This window comes from Leuresthes tenuis, unplaced genomic scaffold (assembly GCF_036924035.1).
Source record: "Leuresthes tenuis unplaced genomic scaffold, fLeuTen1.0.hap1 SCAF_15, whole genome shotgun sequence".
Taxonomy (NCBI): Eukaryota; Metazoa; Chordata; class Actinopteri; order Atheriniformes; family Atherinopsidae; genus Leuresthes; species Leuresthes tenuis.
In genome coordinates, this window is record NW_027325369.1 from 15,829,776 (window position 1) to 15,853,261 (window position 23,486).

The 23,486-nt window shown below is 41.3% G+C and overlaps 2 protein-coding genes across 4 annotated transcripts; both read right to left on the reverse strand.

Annotated features, from left to right (window-relative positions):
* Positions 1-2,599: 2,599 nt before the first annotated feature.
* On the reverse strand, positions 2,600-8,643 carry mapre3a (microtubule-associated protein, RP/EB family, member 3a). 2 transcript variants are annotated; one of them, XM_072365582.1, is made up of 7 exons: positions 8,527-8,643; positions 6,998-7,125; positions 6,766-6,911; positions 6,463-6,619; positions 5,328-5,470; positions 4,036-4,188; positions 2,600-3,907 (listed from the first exon to the last, which is right to left on the reverse strand). In XM_072365582.1, exons 2-7 carry the CDS (start codon positions 7,116-7,118, stop codon positions 3,839-3,841), a joined length of 789 nt encoding a protein of 262 aa, XP_072221683.1. In that variant the 5' UTR covers positions 7,119-7,125; positions 8,527-8,643; the 3' UTR covers positions 2,600-3,838. The 2 variants fall into 2 exon arrangements, with proteins under 2 accessions (XP_072221683.1, XP_072221682.1); XM_072365581.1 differs by having other exon boundaries at positions 6,427-6,619.
* A 629-nt stretch (positions 8,644-9,272) lies between these two features.
* dpysl5a (dihydropyrimidinase like 5a) lies at positions 9,273-21,124 on the reverse strand. 2 transcript variants are annotated; one of them, XM_072365727.1, is made up of 13 exons: positions 21,041-21,124; positions 18,098-18,368; positions 16,093-16,251; positions 15,518-15,697; positions 14,029-14,097; positions 13,864-13,908; positions 13,540-13,615; positions 13,243-13,399; positions 12,985-13,126; positions 12,618-12,760; positions 12,275-12,482; positions 11,823-11,991; positions 9,273-10,842 (listed from the first exon to the last, which is right to left on the reverse strand). In XM_072365727.1, exons 2-13 carry the CDS (start codon positions 18,356-18,358, stop codon positions 10,757-10,759), a joined length of 1,695 nt encoding a protein of 564 aa, XP_072221828.1. In that variant the 5' UTR covers positions 18,359-18,368; positions 21,041-21,124; the 3' UTR covers positions 9,273-10,756. The 2 variants fall into 2 exon arrangements, with proteins under 2 accessions (XP_072221828.1, XP_072221827.1); XM_072365726.1 differs by lacking the exon at positions 21,041-21,124 and adding an exon at positions 18,545-18,609.
* Between the last annotated feature and the right edge of the window lie 2,362 nt (positions 21,125-23,486).

Genomic DNA, 23,486 nt, shown 5'->3' on the forward strand with positions numbered 1-23,486 from the left:
AAACAAACAAAACAAAAAAAAAATCCAGAAGAGGTTTTCAGTTATCCACCATGTGCGTCAGTAACACATTCTGTTCTTGCTGAATATTTTTGCTTATTGGAATTTGATGAAAATAACTGATGCATTAGTAAAATGTTACTAAAACAATGGAATTGCTAAAAAAATATATATCTTGAGTGTTATGCAATCCTGGCTGTTAATGTGCATAAATCTCACATTTCTAATGTTGTGATGAGTCTGTTTCTTGAAATGTTTCCATTCTTAACACTTAACTCAATGTCCACTTTTTGAAAAAAAAGAATTGTGGTATTTAAGGTTTTGTTGAAAAAGACTGGAGGATTTGTAGCATAGTCAGCCTGGTTTGGAATTAGGACCTTCTTGCTGTTTGACATGTGAAATTTGTGAATAAAATTACCTCTGTTCCATTCAGTTGTGCAGTAGTTGTGTCATTTGTATTTATGCACGATTGTTTGGTGTGTGATATGAGACTAAAAAGTTGTGTATTTTCATCTGAAAATATCCAATAGAAAACTGCTATTTTTGCTCGTTTCCGCTGAGATATTTCAACTGTGGCGACCTCCTTGGGTTCACTAACACTCTGTTTGCTTCTCTGTACTCCACCAGCCGTCCAGATATTGCCCTCCTCTGGTTCCTCATCCCTTTCAAAGCTGCGAAACACCTGGTCTGTGACCAGTACAGGTGGCTGACCATCAAGATTGTCACTGCTCTCCTGCTGCTGGCCATCTTGGGTCTTTTCCTTTACAACATGCCTGGATACATGGTGAAGAAGATGTTGGGAGCTTGAAAGATGTGCTGGATTTGACTGTTTTATGCTTAGAGTTTTTTGCCACTTAACAGGACACATATACAAAATCTTTTTTTTTTTTGGAACAACATATATGGCTTAGCTAAACACAGGATAATTCTCATACAGACATACAATCATTAAACTCCATTCATAAAGTGTAATTATTTGCTATTTCACAGTGATGGTAGTTAGTTTTATTTTGTTGAAATTAACATTATCACTGCTTTTTTTGTTGTGATTGCCGTGGAAGTTGCTGCAAAATAAGACTATGAACTGTGTATCAATTGTTTGGTAACCTTGTGTGACAACTTGGGAATAAAGTGACAGCAATAAACGTTTCAAGAGTTACTTGTGCAGAGAAGTCTTTAACTCATAACATTCACACTGTTAACATTAATCGTGTCAATAACTGGAATAATTTCTTGTCTTTAAAAAACAAAACACTCAGTCAACAACATATATCAAGACAAAAGAATTTTTCTTTTTCTTTTTGAAGACTTGTGTAATTTTGTCGAATGCACACAAAGTTCTTCATAACAAGATGAGGAAGACGCTCAAAGAGATTGGTCAGGAGTTAAATGTTAAAATGGTAAGGGAATCGTTGTGGTTTGCAAGGAGATTATAAAGTAAAAGGTATGCTTGGAGGATGCGGGCATCGACCCCACTATCTCTCATTGTGTCCCATCAACTTCGCCAAAACCAGCCCGAAGTAGACTCAAAGTAAGCCCACATTAGCCAATCACGTATCCCCCCATGTGGCTTACTTTTGACCAATCACGGTTCCTCCCTCCTCTCTGGCATACTTTTCGGTATAGCGAGCGCTCTACTATTTGAGCTAATTCCCCTGCTGAAAATAAAAGGCACTGAGAGATGAAAAATAACATTGATCTAGGAATTTTACTCTGGTTGTCTGTATTGCGACGTTCATAATTTATTTTGGAGGATGAAACGATTCAACAGCTTCTAAAATATCTGTGGTACTGTGCTGCCATCTACTGGTCGGCGTTGGAAATAACATCAAGCTTAGTGCACTGCGTTTTCTCTGGAGTGGTCAGATCATCGAACCCCTCTGAATTAAAGTAAGTACGACGTTAGAGTAAGCATGCACAGGTGAAATGTATTATGTATGTATGTATAAACTCGGTAATGTGCAGAATGTATATTTAACGCTCCTATCGTCTTCGGTGTTGCAAACAAGTAGACCTGCGATGCGGGGAAAGCGTTTGTTCACGGTCACTTTCTTTTCTATGAATTGGATGCTGATTTGCAGTCAGATTTAAATATGAAGCCGTAATCTAGTGGCGATAAACTGAATACTCACTCAACTGTTAACTGAAAGGATGGAGGATGCGGGCGTCGAACCCGCGACCTCACGCAAGCGAGCGCTCTACCATCTGAGGTAATCCTGATCCTATAATGAGGAGGATCTGTACAGTATCTGGATATGGCATTGGTGACCATTTAGACATTTAGACACAGCTATTAGACTTTGGTGGTAAAGACCAGGGTGTAACTCTCTAATTCGGCTGTGTTAACATGCTCATTAGGACTCTGACCTCTGTGAACTAAAATGGTCCCGTGCTATCAATAACTATCTTACAATTCCACAGATTACAAAAGTCACTGTGACATTCAGAAATAAAAATTGGCATAACTTTGAACCAACTATCCTCGAAGTTAAACTAACTTTGTACCTTTGTAGGACTCACTTTGTGACACATTTGAGCTTTCCTTCTACCCAGTCAAATGTCCATTAAAAACATTTTTTTTTTAAATAATACACCACAGCCATTTGTTTCACAACTGTTTATTTATTCAAAACTCAAAAGATGAGTGTTCTGTAGACATGGTCAATGGATGCGTGTTCCAGAGAGGAGACAATAGCCAGTTTGTAAAGTAAAAAATAGCTCGGTGAGGACATGAGACTTCATTGTTTAATTTGATGCGAATCATGACCAGTCAACAGAGGTCCCAGATCTCTAAATAGGGACTTTCTTTCAGGCGAGAACTCGTAAACTCCGTACTTTCACCGCAAATCAAAAGTATAAACACGATATGTTGAGCAGTAAAACATGACAAAAGCTGTCATTTGGAAATGTGTATGTTTTGTTTCTTTGTCAGGCCTACTGAATATTTTAGAGAAAAACCTTAGAACTGCTACATAACCATGTTACCAGAAGGTGCCTTTCCAGCTCCTAAATTTCACCTTGAAGGCTGCCGCGTGTCAGCCTAAAAGATACAGTGGCAATAAACCAGGATCGTGCAACATCAGACAAAATCTCCACACAAAGTACATTTACAAAATATCACTCATTCACAGTCAATGTGTAACATTCTCATGCTCAGATATGTTGCTGATCAATAAGGATTAATCGCAGAGCACTGATCCTTTACCTTGAGTCATCACACCCAAAAATATCTCCTCTGGCACATCTACTTGCTTTGAACCCACCACAACAAACGCAACGAGCTTGATGCGGACTCAAGCACAAACCCTAACTCACAAAGCCTCGGCTTTCAATTCATGTACAGTAGGTTTGCATCAGTGCTACAGAAAGTTAATCTAAATTAAATATAAGTTAAATAAATAAGAAATAGCTATTAAAAAGTCACTTTTGTTACAGTTTTAGTAGCTCAAAGAGTGTCCTCGTGGCACATCGGAGCAGCGTTGTTCTGTGCTCTAACAGTAGTATTAACAGTGCACAAACGGCAAATAAATAACTCCAGAATCAGCAAAGACATTAATCTTTTAAAAATCAAAAGTGTTTGGTAATATTTACAGACTTAAACTCACTGTTTGCTCAATTTTCAGCTCAAGTTTCTGCGTCGTTCATGCTGAAGTGACCGGGATATGTCATACATTACTGTTACTGTGTAAGTGGAGGCGGTGAGGAGCAGCAAATGATAATTCAGAGTAGTTGTGTATAGGCGGTCTTATTTGTCGAAAGCGTGCAGAGAGTAGAAAATAAATGAGGACAAAAAAGAAAAGAGAGGAGAGATGGGGATGCTGAGTGGAGAGAGACCACGGGCTCAGTATTCATCCTGGTCCAGATGAGCTTGTTCATCGAGCTCGTCGTCTTCTGGAGGTGCAAAACCTTCCTAAAATACAGGATAGAAAAGGATAATCATCGGGTTTCCTGTTTCATTTGATATGCTTTCAGTCAACAATGTTGATGAAGAAGTCATTTCCACAGTTACAAATACCCAATCCTAAAGGACGGGTGTACCTCTGTTGCGTAGAGAATGTGGATTATCTTGCTGAGGATGGGGTTGTTTTCGCTCTCGTGTTCCTGGCAGATCAGCTCGATGTCCCGTAGTTTGCTGAAATAGAAGTCTCTCTCCTTCTCTAGACCATCTACAGTCAACTTCAACTCCATCAGCTTAGGAGGAGAGAAAAGTATGCACAAGATGCGGGTCAAAAACTGCTCTGAAACATGTCTGTTTTGGATAGCGAGATAACAGCATATCTTATCGTCGGTTTCTATTTTTCATGGTAGAGAGTTAACTCATATTTGTGACCCAACAATGGAGTGTCCTCCTGAGTCCGTGCAGTAATTTACAAGTAATCATGTCTATTTATAATGTAGTGCCATTCAATACTAGCTTTTTAGCCTCGTTCCTCTGTATGATATCACGGATCTTGTATGCACCTGTAATATATGTAAAAACATTTATTCTTTGCAATTTTACATCGAGAAGTTTTTATCTTTTTAATATTTGTCAAACAACACTCAAAGAGTGGTGACTTTGGACTTTTTCTTCCCACTTCCTGTGGTATTTTAAAACATCTTATCCTGTAAACTCGTGTGTGCTATGTTTCCTGGCCTTGTTTTCTTCACACACCCGGAGTCCAGTCGGATACCGTGTGCTTAGGAAAAGAGCTCTCTAACGATCAAAGCGACGGCGGATCCTTTTCAGTTGTACCAACTGTGATTATGAGGGCAGGATGATGAGTATGAGCATCCTGTGACAACACTGTGATGCACTTTTTCAAGACTTTCTTTCCTTTTAAAATTAATTAATTAATTAATTTAATGAAAGGTAGCGTTATATATTATCTCGAATACATGAGACATTTTTGCTTAACATTACATATGTTTTCCAGTATTTTGTTGCCTCTTCATTTGAAATTGCGTTGCAGGAATCTCTTATTTCTCAGTCACTTCCAATCTCTTGTGTGTTTGTACTTTGCACTTTGTTTGTTTCTATGTGGGGTTGCGTTATTTCCAAACTGTCACATTTTTGAAAAAAAAAAGTAGTTTTAAGGTGATATGCTTGACCTCGGAGATGATTCGGTCAACATTAAAAGCAACACGGTGGAAAAAAGGCTAATAGTGACGAGCATTCACACTGGTACCTTATCCGAGAGACAGATCCAGATGTGACATAAAAAATAAAAACTTGAAAGCATTATATATTTGCACCCAGTAGACGTTAATCCAAAGAGAGTCTGTTAACATACACTAAATGATGATGTGGTTTGACAGTGCACCTCTCCTAACTCTCCATGCAACTCTACCTGTTGATTTAGCTCCACGATCTCAGCGTCGCTGCCCCCATTTCTAGACAAGGATGGATTCTTCCTCATGGCAGGAGTGGGGTGCTGGACCCGCTGCGGTGTTGGCATGTTTTTGGGAACTGTTGGAGATGTCCGCTGTGGTCCTGGAGTGGTCAAAGACGGTGACAGCTGTTTAATGCTTGTGTTATTACCAACAGTGACTGCACTTACTCTGGCTTTAGAGCAGTAGTGGCGATGAGTGCAGCACATTATAGAGCACAGATGCTGTCAGCTTGTAGCATGATGTGCCTTTGATGTTCATTTTGGGGTTTTGAAGTTTTTTTTCAATAGTCCTCAGATAAGAGACCAAAGATATAAAAGAACCAAATCATACATCTAACCTAACCGTGAGATAGCTGAAAGTTTAGCCTTTTGGAAATGGAAATCTTTGGAAGAAAAAAACCCAACCAAACCTCTATGAGTGCTTCAGCAAAGGTATCTCAAAGACAAAACATGCTAACATACATTATCATAATTAAAAAAGAAAAAAAATGCAGTTATTATGCCCACTTTCACCCACACTGCTTACCAGTGACGGAGTCACTAAGCCGGCAAGTCAAATTAGATTGTTTGCCATGATTTTCAAGCAACAGAGCAGGGCTGTTCAGGCTGACTCAGGCTCTTGTTAGTAAAATGAGGCTAAATTTCTTGTTTATCAAACCAGCTTTCAGAGAGACAAAGCTGCCTCAGCGTTGCATCATCTGCGCAATGCAGGTCACTGGGGGAAATAACTGGATTTCAATATGTCTGCAGGTGCTCTGCCATTTCTGATCATAACCAATCCAAACTAAGGAAGAAAAGTGACAATTTGGAGTTGCAGGATGTGGATTTTCTGCCTCACTAATGCTGCATCCAGCTATGCACTGTGACGATAACCGAAATCCCAAAAGGCATATCTCCAGTGTCATAGTTGTGAGGATGCTGGGCAGTGCAATGGATCAAAGAGGACAGCAGTCATTCTGTGAATCGTGCTGCTCACACCACTTGCTTGCAGGGAGCGCTTTTGAGCCATCCAAAGCTCAGCAAGACCGTGCAGCAAAGGCAAAATTGTTTGGTTTACCTGGATTTCTCTTTGGTTTGTGGATAAAGTGATCACCTGGATTGGGGGAAGGGGCCACGTCCTGCCCCTGTCTGGCTAGTAAAGGTTCGTACTCCTTCCCGTCGTAATTGGCGTCAAAGAACTTCTTGAACCACTGCACAAATTCAAAGTTGTCCTGGAATTTTCCTTTTACGAGCTTTTCTACAGGAATAATCTGGAAAGTAGAAACAGGAAATGCTTGTAAGGCTCCACATGACACAGCATGGAGATTTAAACACTAGAAGGAGGAGGTAAAACCATGAATGATGTCAGGTTCAAAGGTATTGAATGAAAGATGAAATAAAGAAAAAGGATCCTCACTTTGTCAACGCTCATCCTTTTAAAAGCTGCTTGAAGAACTTTGAAGTTGTGTATAAATTCATGCTCCAGTTTGGCTTGAAATTTGACCTTTTTCAGAAGAATGCACCCTGGAAACAACATGTCCATGAACTGGCAATACGCCGCTCCTGAAAGACCCAAAGACACAGCAGTTTGTTTTGAGCTGCCCAACACAGCAGGCCTGGTGGAGGAATCTCGTTTTTGTTGAGCTCACCTGAACACAGCTGTTCGATCTTGGTGTAGGTGAGATGCAAAGAATCGTTGACCCATGCCAGCATGTCATGTCGGCTGAGGTTGTCAATGGAGACAGATGTGGCGTACACATTCACTGCCATCCCCGCCCTGAGACAAACAACAGGATGTATTCAGATGTTGTTTTTTAGTTGTTTAAAGGAAACTTTCAGTGGATATAGAGACACTTTTACCAAAACAACTGGCATGACTGACTTCACCTGTCTTTGATTAGCCATTGTGTGTCAATCAGGTTTTACTGATAGCCTAAGTGAGCACTTAGAGGTTCCATCCACTGATCTTCCCTGTAACACTTAGGCCTTATCTTAATTACTCCCCGTGGTCCTACCCCTCTGTTTAACAGAGGTATAGTGCCTCTTTTCTTTTAGGGATCATCTAAATTGTGATCATCTGGACATTCATAGGGGGCTTTGGTGAGCATTTGGACTAATAAACGACCACTACTCCTTGATTCCTAACAGAAAAAGGCTGTTGCAACCCTATTAGCTCAACCACACTGTTGCAGCTGTGGGCCTTTAACACCCACAGTGACCAGTCATATTGGCTTTTCGGAAGTAACTTTGATTTTTCACTGTAAACAAACATCTACTCTTTCAGTTTTAATCTACACATGTGCTGTGCTGGCAGCATAATCCTGCCAAGATTAAAACAGGAAAATCCTGGTGCTGGTGAGCTGCCTCACACATCTGCCAGCTCCAGCCTTCTCTGTGCTCACTTCGCTCGCCTGCTAATTCCTTACAGTGGTGTCATGTCAGAATGGACCAGTGACACCTCCCTGCACGAAAATGCACATTAACACTTCTCTTCGGCTGTTTGCACCTCACAGCCAAAGAATCCCGTAATGTGTCTGTCAGTTTTACTCCAAAAACTGAATCATGTTCTTTAAATTGGCATAATAGTGGTTTCTAACAACACTTGTGCACCCTCAGCAACGCGCACACGAGCGTTCTCGCATGGTGCTTGGCTGCCCTACAAATGCATGATTATTCCCTAAATCCGTGTTTCCAAATCTTTAAAGCCCTTACGCCACGCACACTATCACGCCGGCTCATCTACACGAACGGTCGTTGCTTTTGCAATGGATGTAATGAATAAGGGAAGTCACTCTATTCTCTACAAAATGTGCCGGGCCTTGGGGAAAAAAAAAAAAATCCCATTCTGACTGCAGCAAAATGCTGAGAGCAAAGCGCTGAGGTCTAATAACACCAAATGGGCGGGGGTCCGGTATGTCGAGCCGGAGCTGAGAACAATAAATGTGCCCGTTAGCTGGGAGCCTTTTGGCTGGAAAAAGCCGCAACGCTGGGTGCTGCTCTCCTAGCGGCCCCCTCTACAGGCCTCCCCGAATACCTCAGGACTGTCAGCGCACGGGAAATATCCTCTGTGTGTGTGAATAAGGCACAGCTCCCACAACGCAAACAGGTTCACATTAGAAAAAAGAAACAATTGTGATGTCCAGGCCGGTCGCTGACACGTAAATGCGTTGATACTCACCGTATTCTGATGAGTCTGTGTTGTTATTACGCTGGCAGTATTCCTTGTGGTAATGCTCGCTGCTGTCGTCGTTGTCAGACCCTGCGCGGTGCAGCGCTTGGTAACGGGCCGCCCAGTCTGAGGCTGCAACAATCCAGCCGCTATTGCGCATGCGCCCGACTCCATGCTGTTAAAGGTTCATTATAAATAGGACTTTGGCCTGTTCCAGCTGAAAGAAACGTGATGTGTCTGGTTGGATTTTAAGCCTACCATTGAGGGTTTGGGGAGGCCAGGCTTCCCAGAAATAGCTTATGTTAAAGTTTTGCCTGTTGCTGGATGAGATATGTCAAGTGCTGCCAGCGCATGCAGGCTGAAATGTTCTACAGAAAGCAGTTAGCACTGTCTGTTCACCACCCAAATTAATGTATGAATGCGCAAAGATCATGTATCACATTATCGGATTAACACAAATGTCCCCGCATGTAAGCAGCCTTTTCGTGCTGTAGCAGTTTTAGGAGAAGATGCGGTAGTTACTTGTATGTGTTTGCTAGTTCTCTGCCAGATCCATGCTGATCGATTATAGATGATTAAGTTGAGTACTTGAGCGCTGCTTTTTCTCCCATGTTTTGTGAGATCACTGAACGGTTGACCCCTTTCTGCCTTTACTTATTCACATAAAACCTTGGAATTGTGAAAGAAAAATAAGTCACTACGGGCAAGTTCTTATTCATGAAGCTCTGATCAGACATATATGATTTCATTGTGGTTTATTTGCACTCAAATCATGTGATAAAGAGCTGCAAGGAAATAAAAATAATACAGGATGTGACAACATATTGTTCAGCACCAGTGTACATCTGGGAGGGAAAAGACAAGGAGTGAAATCTTTTCAAAATTCAAACAGCAATGATCTGTATGCATTCTGGCTTAAACTTAACAAAAACGGAATAAAATCACTTACACAATTATTCACATGTAAATTAAGAAACTAACAAAAAAAATAGAAATAGACAGTAATAGAGAGCTTATGAAGGTATCAGTGCTTTGCTCAACAATCATACAAACTTTTGGTAGCATAAGAAGGCATTTCTTCTCATTTAGACACTTGGCATTAACTGAATAACATCTTAACATTGTGGATGCTTAAGTTGATGTCATCACCTTCTCTACATGCTTCACAGTGGTATGTTACATTGGTAGTGTGAGTGAGAGGAACATTTACACCCTGCCCTTTCAGACCAGTGCAAATCAAAGCTGTAAAAAAAAATGACAGGATCCACACCGACGATGTGGGACAATTCGTTCAAGGGTGTCTGTGTTCTCAGGTGTGAAAAAGGCAATTTGGGTGAGACTTTTTGCGCTCTGTGGAAAATGAATACAGTCGCAAAGAATGTAGCGTTACATAACCAATAGTTGTGCTTGGTAAAGTTGTTCTAACAATGCTACCATGCAGACGAGTCACAGCAGAGTTTCATTCACATTTGGTGAGGTGGAACAGATGTCCATTCTGATAAAAGGCTGTAAAAATGATCTGAAGTGCTAATCTGGCAATGGTGAACCACTGAACACAGACCTCATTCTTCTTCATGGAGTAATTCGATCATGAAAGGAAAACAACTCAAATAATGCTTTATAAGAATAAAAGAATTACAATGAGACTTTACTTATTTTTTTCCATCAGTTGATCAATAGCAACTATTTGTTTAATACCTGACATATCAAAGTCAGGTCAACATACTTGTAATAATCAATTATCTTTCATTCACCACGGCTCACAGTAAAAAGACATAATGTGACAGTAAATCATGTAAAAAGGCATCTAAATAGTACATGATACAAGTGCAAAATTGTATTTTACAGTGAGGTAACACAATCGCATCATAAAAACCATGACTCACCTTCACATTCCTAAAACTATTAGCAAGATACAATGCTTTTCCCTAACATGATCCAATACCAAAGTAACTCAATAACAACTCATTCTTATCTGCTGCTTATGTTTGGTTAATATGGGAATGAAATTTGGTAGCTTTAACCACGTTTCAAAATTTTGCCAGGTCATTATGCAGTATTGTTATGGCAAAGTCATACAGTTTTACAGTTCTAAGTGACTGCCGAGTTTAAAATAAAAAAAAATAAAAAAAACACGACCCATTACTCCACACATATTCTAAGATCAAGTCTTCTTGCTTGGCCATTCCATTTTTCTCAGGCGTCGTTCTTTCTCTTCGTGTAAAGGCCGTCTGGTTGGTTACCAGATCCCGCTGGATCTCCCCCCAGGAGGAGCCAAGATCCTGGCTGAGGATCTCTTTGGAATGTTGTCATCAATCTGAGCACCTGGAGGCACAGGGAAGTGGTTTTGGGTGATTTTAACAGTGAAACACAACAAACTAGTATTTCCTTGTATGTGCAGCTTAGTAGTATTTTCTAGCGGTATTGCAAAGGGGGTCTCTAAACGGCTTAAGTTCTTGGCAGCTGGGAGAATTGCAGCATGCTTAAAAGATGAAAGCAAATCTTCACATTCCATTTATTCTCAAAACGGTTGCTGCTGCTAGCAAGTGCTTGTTTGTAATATAAAAATGAACATTTCCTTTGGCACAAATCCTTTTGCCCACATAAAGGTTGTATTTGAATAGGGTTCATCTTCCATAACCAAATGATTCGAGACCTCACGGGTCAACTTTTTAGTTTGTTCTTGTTAAAACTGTCCTAAGAACCTTTCCCTTTCTCTGAGTCAGCTGTGATTGTATTGTGGTCAGAACTCTGTGTTGTGGCCGCAGCAACCCCGGTTAGAATCCAGGTCCCGACAGAATGATTTATGTGGTCAGGATGGCTGAGTGGTCTAAGGTGCTGTCTCCCCTGGGGGTGTGGGTTCAAATGCTACTCCGGACCTAAAAGACTTCTCCTGGAGCAGCAATTTCCCTGGCGACCCGAGTTCACTCTTTCCAGTCTATTCTATAAGTCTAGAGCATATTGCTACTGCTGTGGTTTGAAAAGAGCTATAAACATCCAAGTTAAAAAGGCTAATAAAAAATAATTGATTGATTTTGTCAGATTGACAAAATCAAATTTTCCCAAATTTTCATTGTCTAACAGCTGATGTGGGCATTTTCTGTGCCAAAAATAAATTCTTTCTAGGCCTAACAGCACCCTCATCAGGCCAGTTTTTGGATTAAAGGCCAGAAGCAGCAATATTATCAAAATTAAGCTACCAACAGTGTTGTCAGTTTTTATTATTAGACACAGACTGAAAAATACCTAATTCTATGCACAAATAATGTCAAAACACAGGCTTGTATTAATTTGCTGCTCCTCACCAGACAAGCTGAAGCTGGACTCGTGGAGGTCCCTCACACCCCCGTGACGGGTGCAGGGCCGTGTCGGGGTGTCCAGATCTGAACCTCCAAAATCCCTCTTTCCTGAATTTAGCACGGCCACAACTTCACCTGTGTAGGGCTCCCGCTCCACAGGTTTCACCGCCTGGCTCTGGTGGAACAAAATGTCAGCAGACATGAATAGCATAACTATACATTTGAATAGTGGCTGGTGCCAAAATTCCTGTAGAATCTATAATACTAGTGATAGTCACCTGCGCTATGTAGTGAGTATAGTAAACGGCTAGAATGGATTGTACCTAGGAAACTATTCTTGCTTCCTTTGTATATGTAGTGGTAGATGGAGTAAGTGCAGTTTAAGCAGTAATGCAGAATGCAAAACACCTGTGGCAGTGTAACATTATGAAAAAAAGCTATCAAAGTCAGTCCAATACCTTTTCCCTCTGAACCATCTTCTTGTAGAGGTAATCTGGGAAAGTCCTTAGTGGGCAAAACTTCCCAGAGCCCTCGGCACATGTGAACATGCCGTTTTCATAGACCAGACGGCCACGGCTGATGGTAACCAGGGGCACCCCGTGACAACGAAGACCCTCGTACAGGTTTATATCGCCTCCCTGGACCTGGTTATCCACTGAGATGGTCCTGCAGGCAGAGGTGGTTACTCAGTTACTGAGTTACTTAGTTTAGCTTGACAAAAACTAGGTCAGCCTCTGACACTGGAGATAAAAGCTGCAGTGAGACAAGCCAGTCGATAAATGGATGGATTGAGTTTCATACTTGGATCCCTCGGGGTCCCAGACCACCACATCAGCATCTGCTCCAGGGATAATCCTGCCTTTCCTGGGGTAGAGGTTGTAGATCTTGGCTGCATTTGAGCTTGTGACTGCAACGAAGCAATTCTCGTCCATTTTACCTCCAATCTGTGAATCATAGATAGCAGACATACATTCTACCATGTTTCAAATCCTAGGGATAACTTTAAAAATCTACATTATTTCACACATTAAGAGCAGGCGAAGATGTTTTTGAACCTCTATGGCACAAATTAACTTCTTAAACATTATATCCATAACCACCAAAAACAAAGCAGATGTCCTATCTGTGGAAGTTTTCTTGCAGGCAGGAACAAGAGGGCAACACATACCACTCCCTTCTCCCAGATGACGCTCATGCGATCCTGAATGCCAGGAAGCCCGTGGGGGATCTTTGTGAAATCATCCTTGCCCATGGCTTTCTGGTTGATGGTAAATGGGCGGTGGTCGGATGCCACCACGTTCAGCGTGTCACTGTGGCCAGACAGAGGAGGTCACACTTAATCACATTTATTGCTGCATCAGTGACAGAAACCAGAAACACTGACATTAGCTGGCATTAATGAGAGATTTTATAGGCTTTTCCTTACTTTCCCAGCAGACTCATTAGGAAATTTGGAGTATTGGGGTCCAAGCGAAGAGGAGGCACGGTGACGTGGGCAGCGGCGTGAGACCAGTCCTGATGATAGTACTGCATGCCATTCAGGACAGCATGGGCTGTGCTTGTTTCTCCATGGACCACCTTACCTATGATCAGACAATGTGGAACACAGATTAAACCGAGAGACAGCAAAAAGAAAAGCAAACAAACACCGACTTGTCCAGAGGTGCATACTATCTGTACGTAAACTTCTTTACCACCAAATGTAGAAGACTGTTAGCCTCACCTTGCATCTTGGCTGAAGCCACTACATCTCCTGCAGACATACTGGACACGTTTACAAGATAGATTGGGCAGTGGGCCTGAAAAAAAAAAAAAAAATCAAAAGATATTCAATGGTTTTGGAACTAACTACGGTCATGCTATCAGGTTATGCTGTGAGGCTGCAAAGGCTGTAGTGATGCTTTAAATGAAATGCTAATCTTAGCATGCCCCCATACTTACAATGGAAATACTAGTATGACTTCACACTCTTGAATCCACAACGATCTTAGCTTCACATACAGTATTTTAGCTTTCCGCATATTTAATTTTCTTCCTGACATCTTACCCTGTTGGCGATGGTAATTGCTCTGTGTGTTGCTTCTGCTTCCAGCTGTAAAGGAACCAGGTTGTGAGGAATCATACAGTAGTACTGAACTAATCTAATCAGAAATGACTTTTTTGCTCTCGTCAAGATATTCTATTTATGGCTGCTTAACTCTGAGCATCATACCTCTTCAGGCCGGCTGATTTCAATCCCCTCTGGACCGCTTATGCCCAGGTCTAACGCTTCCTTAGCACCCTGAGAAAAGGCAAGATTTAAAAATGAGAATATAATAAATCAATGTAAAAAGCGTCTCTTAATTCTTTAGTGTGGATGAGTACTTTTAACACCAAAGTTTTATTTGCCACATTTATGATAACAGTGGCCAATATTTTAAAATTAAGTTGTATTAATTAAAAGGACATAATCAAAAATCATATGGTTTTAAAATAAGATAAACGCAACCTCAGATGAACAACAACACATGACATACAACACTGTCCTTATTTATTTTACATAAACTAAGCCAAAATGCAGAAGCAGTGTGAGAAAACTAAGTACACCCCATGATTCAGTAGTTTGTAGAACCACCTTTGGCAGCAATAACTTGAAGCAACCGTTTTCTGTGTGATGTTATCAGTCTCTCACATCTTTGTAGAGGAACTTTGGTCCACTCTTCATCACCACATTGCTTCACTCTCTTGAGGTTTGCGGGCATTTGTTTATGCTGTGTTTAGGATCATTGTCCTGTTGCATGACCAAGTTTCAGCTAAGTTTAAGTTGTCAGACAGATAGCCTCACATTTGAATTTAGAATGCTTGAATCGTCAGCCCTCCATCACTGTGCTTGACAGTCGGTATGATGCGTTTGTGCTGGTATGCTGTGTTTGTCTTTCTCCAAACATGGTGCTGTGTATTGAGACAAACATTAGCCTCTGTCTAAAGGTGATTTCTCCACAGGTTTTGTGGTTTGTTCAGATGTAACTTTGTAAACCTAAGCTGAACTTGCTGCGACAACCACGTCTGGGTATGCTCGCATCTGTCTTTAATGTTTTAAACTTGTCAATATTTTTTCTCTAAATAGGTTGGAAACGGTCTTATAACCCTTCCCAGATGGATGGGAAGCAACAATTTCTTCTGGACGATCACTGCTAATGTCTGTTAATACACACCTGAATGCTTCAGACCAGCAATCTGCCAAAAACTAGAGGTGCTCAAACTTGGTAAAAGTTAATTAATCAAGTGCATTTGATTAGCTGCACCTGCTTATCTGATTTAACTAACCCCTACCAATGGAGATCTCACTATGTGAAATTCTTCCAAAACGGGTGGAGTTGGCAGCAGCTGATCAGTCACATTCAAATATTTCTAATATAGTCGGCTGAAAAGCATCCAAAGAGGAAGGAAAGTTACCCAAAAAAAAAGAAAAATATTGCCAACTATGCATAAATTAACTGATCAATACTACTGCCATGGCATTCGAGCACAAGTAACCATTTACGATTGTGTATTTTATTGATTTATTGATTGAAAAAGCTGCAGTCTCACTCTGTCAGCTATGCTGGCTCATTTGTAAAATCTTAGAAATAAAAGAGGATTCATTTTCTCTGTAAATGTCAATCAGTGAAATTATCGGGAAAGTTGATCATATGTATGACTGCACACAGATTCATCCTCACCTCTGCCACCAGCTCGCCATTCTCAGCATGGACCCTTGCAATGGCTCCAATGTCCTTACAGTGCTGCAGGACCTGGAAGAGCTCACTGTCCCTCAGCATGAACATGTCCTTATAAGCCATGAACATCTGAAAGGAACTGACTCCTTTCTCTCTCACCAGTTTCTCCATTTCAGCTCTCACCTGTAGGAGGGGAAGTGGAAATGAGTTCCAGCGTCAATCTGCTAAAGTTGGAATGAATAAAAATGGAAAATGATGGGATTTCTTCCCATGATTCTGTTGCTGTGCTTTTATTTATTCTTGTCAATAAGCAGATAATAAGACAATAAGACATATTGTAGTTTTTCAAAACATCAAGAACAGCTTTGAACAAGCTTTGAACTAAATTGATCAAGAAAGAGTCAACAATGGTCAGTCATTTCATTATGCCAAAAACTCGTTGGCATAATGAAAGTAACGCACACATCTTCTGAATGTTGAACACTGTTCTTATCTAACAATTTAAGGCTAAAGTGAAAAGGTACGACTGGGTGGCAGAAAATGAAAGACACGAATGGGGAAACATTGTGTTTTAGTACCTTGGGTCCCCACCAAGTAACTCCCACGTGCAGAGCGTAGTCACAGCAGGATTTGGAGTCCGCCGAACTGCGACAATTCTCGTAGGCTTCCAGCAGAGACTCATTCTTCTCTGGCAGAACATGTCCAATCACCATTGTTGTACCGCCAGCTAAAGCAGCCTAGAAGAAATGCAAACATTAGCTCTTAAGTTATGTAAAATGCAAATAAAAAAATACTTGTTGTCTTTGTTGAGCTATCCTCTCCGTTATGACAGTAGTTTTTTTTGCCATTCATATATTCTTTTATCAAGTTTTTCAAAATGTATTATCGATTACAAATTAAGACTTAAATGAACGAGCCTGAATAAAATTAGCAGAACATAAATACACATGAAATTAACAATAAACTCATTAAGTGACATCAAAGCAGAGGACATGGATTCATAGTGACACAGTTAATTCTGAAAGAGCTGTAATCTGCCAATCAGCACAGATACATCATAAACAGTAAAACCTTTAATGTTTATCTTTATCGTCATCTGCATATAACTGTTGATTTAAAAAGCTGACTGACTGCTCCTCACTGTGTAATGGTGAGGTATGTCAACAATATAAATTGATTACAGCCGGAGCACTTTCTACTTTCTCATCCTCTAAAAACAGATTTACTGCAGTAAGTCTTAATAACCCCAACAAATGAAGACAGAGTGTGTTTTGTGTGTAAGTGCATGCTTCACTGAGCATCTGTCAGCTGACCCAAGAGGGAGTTGGGTAGTGTGCACTGGGAAGGAGGACGGGTGGGATGGGGGCGTGGGTCTGGGAACCATTGTTTCTCAGCACAATGGCATGCGTGAAAAGGCTTTGCGGCAGTCTTTGCAGCAGCCCCCTGGTATCCATGGAAACAGATACTGATCTGCATTTGTCTCCAGACTTTTTTCTGGAGCACGGCAGCAGCAGAGCCAACAGGGAGGGGCCAGGAGGGAGAAGGAGAGAGGGATGAGTGGTGAAGATGGTGAACAGTGGAGAATAGTGTCTGTCACCGGTGCCTGTTCGGTCACACCACCCGTCACCTCTCAGCTCCCATCATCTCACAGTGCTACAGAGCGATGAGTCATCATGGTGCCCCACAGCAGAGCAGGCTATCCCAGTTTCATCCATGATGACTTCATTCAGCAGCTATCAGCCTAACAGCAAAGTGCCAAATCATCTTTGCGTGAGGCTGGTGAAAAACACCAGTCACCCTTTGAAACGTCCAGAAAAAACACATCAAGAAATTATAAAAAAGTTCTAAAAAATACTATTACAAGCTGTGTCTGGTTTGCATTTCCTTTTTAGTTCCTGTTTAAAGCTAAAAGTGTGAGCTAAGGAAAAAACACAAGTATAATTTTTTTAAGAAATTACCCAAATTGTGTTTTTATCTGGTTTATGTTCATTTGTCAAAGAATTGGGGACATCTGGGTAAGGAAACTATTTTGACAAACCAGAGACTTTTGCTAGTTTTGTTTGAAAACCAACTTTAACAGTATATTGCCCCAAATGATCTAGCTTTAAAACACTATTCTTTTATCATTTATGTCTTAGTAACTGTCTGTCCTTCAGAGAAAACAGAAGAATGTCTGCTCTTAAATTGACACCATCATCCCACAACATGCAGTTTTCATTCTGTTTTGCTTTACATATTATACTGTTTTACTATTGCATTTTTATGGTTGAGAAATATGATATTCTAACTTCTTCCTTGTGTAGGAAGAGTAATTCTGACAAACACATTTTGATCCTTGAATAATGAGAGGCATCAAAACCAAAAAAACAAGACACATCATTGACATCTTGGCTAAAATTAACACCAGTGGAAATCATTTGGTTGTCTCACTATCTGAAGTAATCAGCAACATAAAAAATATAGCAGAAAGACTGCGCTCCATGTTTTATGATGAAGAACTAAGACTATGTTCCTATCTTAGAAGGTGCTTTAACATAAAGCTTGCTAGACCTTTCATTCCATTCATTTCCAGCTGGTTATTACCTTGGTGCCGCTGTAGTAATCATCTGCCGTGATGGCGTTCATGAAGCTCTCCTCCAGGTGGACACTAGTGTCGATGCCCCCAGGAAGCACAAGTTTCCCCGAGGCGTCAATCACTTTGGCCCCTCCTGGGATCATCAGCTCCTTCCCCACCTGCTGGATGATGCCGTTCTCGATGTAAACGTCGGCCTCCTGGGTACAGTCGTCGTTCACCACCTTGCCGCCCTTTATCAGGATCCGCACCATCGCCGCGCTGGAGGACATGGCTATTGCTCTGTGAAGAGGAGAGAAACAACGTTTTTTTCAGTGGGGACTTAAGCGTTTTGGTTAAGACTGATACCACACCATGGCAAGCTGAGTCACAGAAAACTAAAAAAACTCCATCTAATTGCAAGTTGATATACAACAAAAGTCAAAACAAATCAGAGAAAATGTGATTTTTTTCATTACCTCATTCTGAGACAGCGTAATAAGGCAGGAGAGGAGAGAAGGCTCAGCGATGCTACTCTGTGACCAGTCTGTCACACTGTGACTGACATCAGCTGCAACACTGAGTCGGCTGTGTCAGTCACCGCCTGAGACCTGACGTCCCAGAGGACAGTGAGGATGTGGTAAACAGAAAGAAGCTGAAACCAGTGGTGGTGAACAATAAGCCAAACAAGGGTCAATAAGGCCATTATTTTGAGGGGCTAAAGAGGCATAAAGCTACTTACAATGATGTCCAACAGACTGGGAAGCTTATCAGTACTAACCATAATGGCTGAAAACAACTAAAGTAAAAACAAATCGCTCACTAAAGAGCTCGACTGCACAAACTGAGAAATCAAAGTGCGGGAACGGTCCAAAAAAAAAGAGGAATACAAATGTTTTGCTGCTCTATCTGTATTCTAGTGTGGTTAACTCAACCTTAAAGACTGTTGATTTTTTTATGTTCTCATGTGTACGTCTAAAACAACAATCCTGCACCCTGAGTGAAAGTGAGTTCCCATTGGAAAAAGCCATCACACCTGCGGTCAACTTAAAATCCTGGGTGTATTTAACGAGCATGTTTTTGGACAGTTGATGGAAGGCAGAGAACCTGGAACATGCAAAGCTCACACAGATCTGCCAAGTTTTGGACCAGGAACCTTCTTTTGAGGCGACCACAACACCGCAGTCTCTTTATCAAGAGCAACTATGCATCGTTAGCTGTCAGTGGTGACTTTGTCCCTTTAAGATTACACAAGGCTCCACAGTTTTAACCTGTAGGACAGTTTTTCTGCCTTAAAAGGTCCTTTTCTTAGAACTGTACACTTGGGTACAGAAATGACACTCGTGTTTCTCTGTGTGTGCTCGAGTTCGTTCCCAGCATTTGGGTAAGCCTCACAAAAATCTAAAAATATTTGTGGAACCTCGACGTGTGTGGTAGCAAAAGAAGCACCATGCAGTATCTCCAAAAGAAAGCCCAGGAAAAAATGAGGAGAGTAAAGTAAAGAGTTGAGCCACACCATGGAAAAGGAAAAGAAGCATAATTGCTGGTGGCTTATGTGCAAATAACAACTGTGGTTGGGTAAAAACCAATTCTACCACACACAGTTATGGTTATTTTTACCCACTCTGTTGCCATGTTTGGATAGAGACTACTTAAATATCTGAAAGGGTTTCTGAAAGGGTTTAGAAGAAATCCTCTAAAATAGCAGTAAGCAGGAGCCAGGAGTTTAAATCTTTTAACTGTGCCGGGCAAAGGCGTGTTTTTCAGTCCAGGTTTTTAATATTTAAACTGAACTTTTTGTTCGTTCCAAAAAGGAATAATGGAAAGATATTTTTTAAAGTTTTCTCTGTTTGTGTCCAATCCAAATTTTGTGGGGGGCTGATGGGATTGCTGGTTTGCTCCTATAAATGTGGCTTTACTCTGATCTGTCAAAACTCTCACTTTGTAAAAATCACACCCACGTTGTGCAGAAAACATTCTCTTTGAAACAGTTCTTGAGGAGACCAGGAGTGATTGGGATACCATCATTGACCAACTAGTCATGAGTAACAAAGAAACAATCTCCAAGATCAAGCCCACACCCTCCCCTCCTTCCCTTCAAACCACTGTAGTAATGGTGTGATGTCTTCTCTGTGTGTGCGTCTGTGCGTGTGGGTCCACCCTTGCGTGCGTGCAGGATGCGTACGTATGAGGGTGCGGCAACTTTACTGCATGGCATACACACATCCAGATCTGATGAACGATAATGTCTGAGGAGTGGCTCATTCTTGAAAACCTACCCTCTGTTACTTACAGGTTACATGTTAAACTGCACTCTTCCCCTCCAGAAGCCTGAAGAGGCTACTACAGATGCAATGGAGAATTATTACAACCCAGCACTGTGGAAGTTGTTTATTAGCCAATAATAAACAGGTGAGCGTATGTTGCCTGTTTAAAGAGCGACACAGTAAATTAATGTAAATGTTCTAGATGCGACTGTGAGACTCAGTTGGATTCACACACCTAAATTTGATAATTTGACCTACATTTAATGAGTCCAAATAAAAGAAAAAGAAAAAGTCAACCGTGACACATGTATTTAGTGTGATTCTTAATAAACACAACGGCCAGCATTTTGGGTTCGCTGATTTACGGTGGACGCAGTGAGATGATGACACCTGACACAAAGAAACCGGTCTCCATCATGATCGGCTGCACAGTGTCCTAGAAACCGTGGTCCCATTTCTTAGTCCGCCCTCCCACAATAAGCGCCTCTGTGCCATCAAAGTGGCCTCGCGTGGAAATAACACAGCCCCGAAGAGGTGCGGTTGCATTTCAAGGTGCGAATAAATCCCGAGGAGACTGGCAGGCAGGCAGGCAGGGCAGACACCCTGACGTGTAGCCGAGGTGGGCATGGAAACAAAGTCTCCTGGCAACAGGAGAGGATTTCCCCGCAGACAGAGGGGAAAATAAGGCTGGTAATGTGGGGGACATACCTTCTCAATGGGCCTGCTGCTGATGCTGCTGCTCCACGCTGCTCTCTGGTTACTTTCTGACAGGAACAGAAGGCAACACAATCCGTGGATGGCACTTCCCAAGGAGATACACACACCAGATGGATACCTTCCTGGCCGGTCCGCCACCAGCAGACCGCAGCATCACCCCCATCAAGCCAGCGTGGAGATATAAGAGCCACTTCTGAGTTAGCTTTTCAAAATAAAAGCTCAGCCCCCCCAGTGCTACATCTAAATTAGAGGAAGGGTTTATAGGCTTCAAATAAACCTCTTCATCAGTGCTGTAAGTGGTAGACAGTCGACTCCATGGCCATTACATGGGCTCTCTCATCCTTATTTCATCACCTATAAAGCGGAAAGCTGGAGTTGATTCCGAGGTCCAAGGTTCATATTTGAGTGCTGTAGTTAAAAGCAGCTTTCATCAAACATTTTGTCCATAGCCTGCCCAAAGAAACATTCTGGGTAATATCAAAAGGTCTGTGTGCATAAGGCAGATAGGTAAATGATGGAAGAAGAGAAAAAGAAGCACCCTGCCGTGCTTTATTATCATTATCCAAGCCTAACATAAGAGAAGACATTAAAATAGAGAGGGCTCACCAGAGGATGCAAACTATTAATAAGCCTCAATATCAGTAGAAAGGGCGGATTAAACTTTGTCTGAAGTATACTGAAAAGCCAGAGCAGCTCTCCAACAGCACGGTTTGGACAAATGAAATTGAAATCAATCTGTGCCAGAATGACAGGAAGGAAAACGTGTTGGAAGTCCTCATGATCTGAAATAAATAAGATCAACTATAAAGCATTGCAAAGGAGAAATCCCTCACTTTGGTGATGTCAGACAGTCAATGCTTGCATGGAACTGTTGACAAAGTGTTCAAATGTATCATTTTATTCATGGTGATATTCACAAAGCAAAAGCTGGATCCCCTGAGAATGAAAAGTCTACATTTCAATGACCTGTAATACCAAAACCTCTCTTTCAATTTGGACGTTCATACCATCACACTAAAAGTGAGTATTTGAGCTCTTTGAACTCATTGTCTGAAAGTAAATGTGTCTTGTCATGATTTGATAAACAGTCAGAATCCAAATGTGGCCTAAGTGCATTTTAGAAGAGCTTAAGACATAGTTCTGTAGCAAGAGAACTGGAAAATAGTGTCAATTCTTATTTGTAATCTCTGACTGGTTGCCGAAACTTTGTATAAAACAGGTTCAACAGAACACATGTTGCCTTAACTGCCTGCACAGTGTCCATAATATCTCGGTGTGATATGAGTAAACGACCTACATTCATATTGCCCATCAGCAATATCATTTTAAAGCCGTTCTGGCATTTTACTTTGTAGGTACAGGTCATGTTTTCCGGCGTCGGTCTGTGTTTCAGTAATGAAGCTGACGCAGGCCGCAGCATCCAGGCCGTGCGGAGACGAGACGCTCCAATCAGCAGCGCGGAATAAAGGCTTGGTCGCCTCATCACCCAATTACTTTAGAGGAAGGGCGTTTCCACTCAGAGGAGGATGTACCACTATCAGATGAAGAGGGTGATAAACAACACAGTAAGATGAATTGATATGTACAGTGTATCTATGGCACCACTGCTTTTGTACTATATTCTCTTTTTATTAGCTCTATTGTATATAAGTATAAGCACATTATTGTATAAGCTCATTTTCCATATGTGGGCCATTCTCTTGTGATGGACCAAACTCCACCTGCTACAGTTATGAATTAAGGAAAACTTCCTAACATGAGACAGCTTACAGCTTGCTTAATATGGTGCATGTGCAAGCGCAAGGTCATCGATGAGATGTTGATGGATGAATGAAAAGCAGAAGAATGGCACCTTTGTTTAGTTTTGATCAGAGAAAAGCCGCAAGGTGGCCCTAAAGACCCTGGTGGCATGACCCTGAGGAACGTGTTCCTTGTTCAAGGGCCTGAGACACGGAAACTTAACTTCGGCTTGTTGTTTCCACGCTACATCAACCTCCTGGCAATTACAGTCACAAAGGAAATGGATCATTCAGATGTGTCCTCTAATTGTGGCGCATTCAGATCACAAAATGATTTGTAAATTTAAAAATATGTTTACCATAATACTGATTACATATTTGTAATGTGAGACCATAAACACTAACAAAAGGGCTGAAACTGCTTTAGATTTGACTGCGTGATACAGTTGAAATGTTTTTCAGTTATTGCCTGCTGTGTAATGACTGTCTTTGGGAGTCACTGCAACATTCATATTCCTCTAGTTCTTTAGTGCTTCTCATTCACTGCACAATACTATATTTTCTATTCTGTTGTATTTTGTTTTGATCCTTGACGCTCATTTGTAAGTTTCCAGGGATTTTATGTATGTATCTGGGCTGTTCCTGTGCTAATTACCTTGAGGGAAAAATAACGGATTGTTCTAACATCTTTTGTGTGT

Bases quoted from the DNA above. Each gene is read 5' to 3' on its own strand.
- mapre3a (XM_072365581.1), bottom strand. From the start codon at position 7,118: ATGGCAGTGAATGTGTACGCCACATCTGTCTCCATTGACAACCTCAGC. The intron at 6,912-6,997 runs GTGAGCTCAACA...TGGGTCTTTCAG, and splicing joins GATCGAACAGCTGTGTTCAG to GAGCGGCGTATTGCCAGTTC. The intron at 6,620-6,765 runs GTGAGGATCCTT...TCTACTTTCCAG, and splicing joins AAAGGATGAGCGTTGACAAA to ATTATTCCTGTAGAAAAGCT.
- dpysl5a (XM_072365726.1), bottom strand. The intron at 16,252-18,097 runs GTAATAACCAGC...CATTTCTTCTAG, and splicing joins ATTACTACAGCGGCACCAAG to GCTGCTTTAGCTGGCGGTAC. The intron at 14,098-15,517 runs GTGAGGATGAAT...GCCTTTTCTCAG, and splicing joins ATGGCGAGCTGGTGGCAGAG to GGTGCTAAGGAAGCGTTAGA.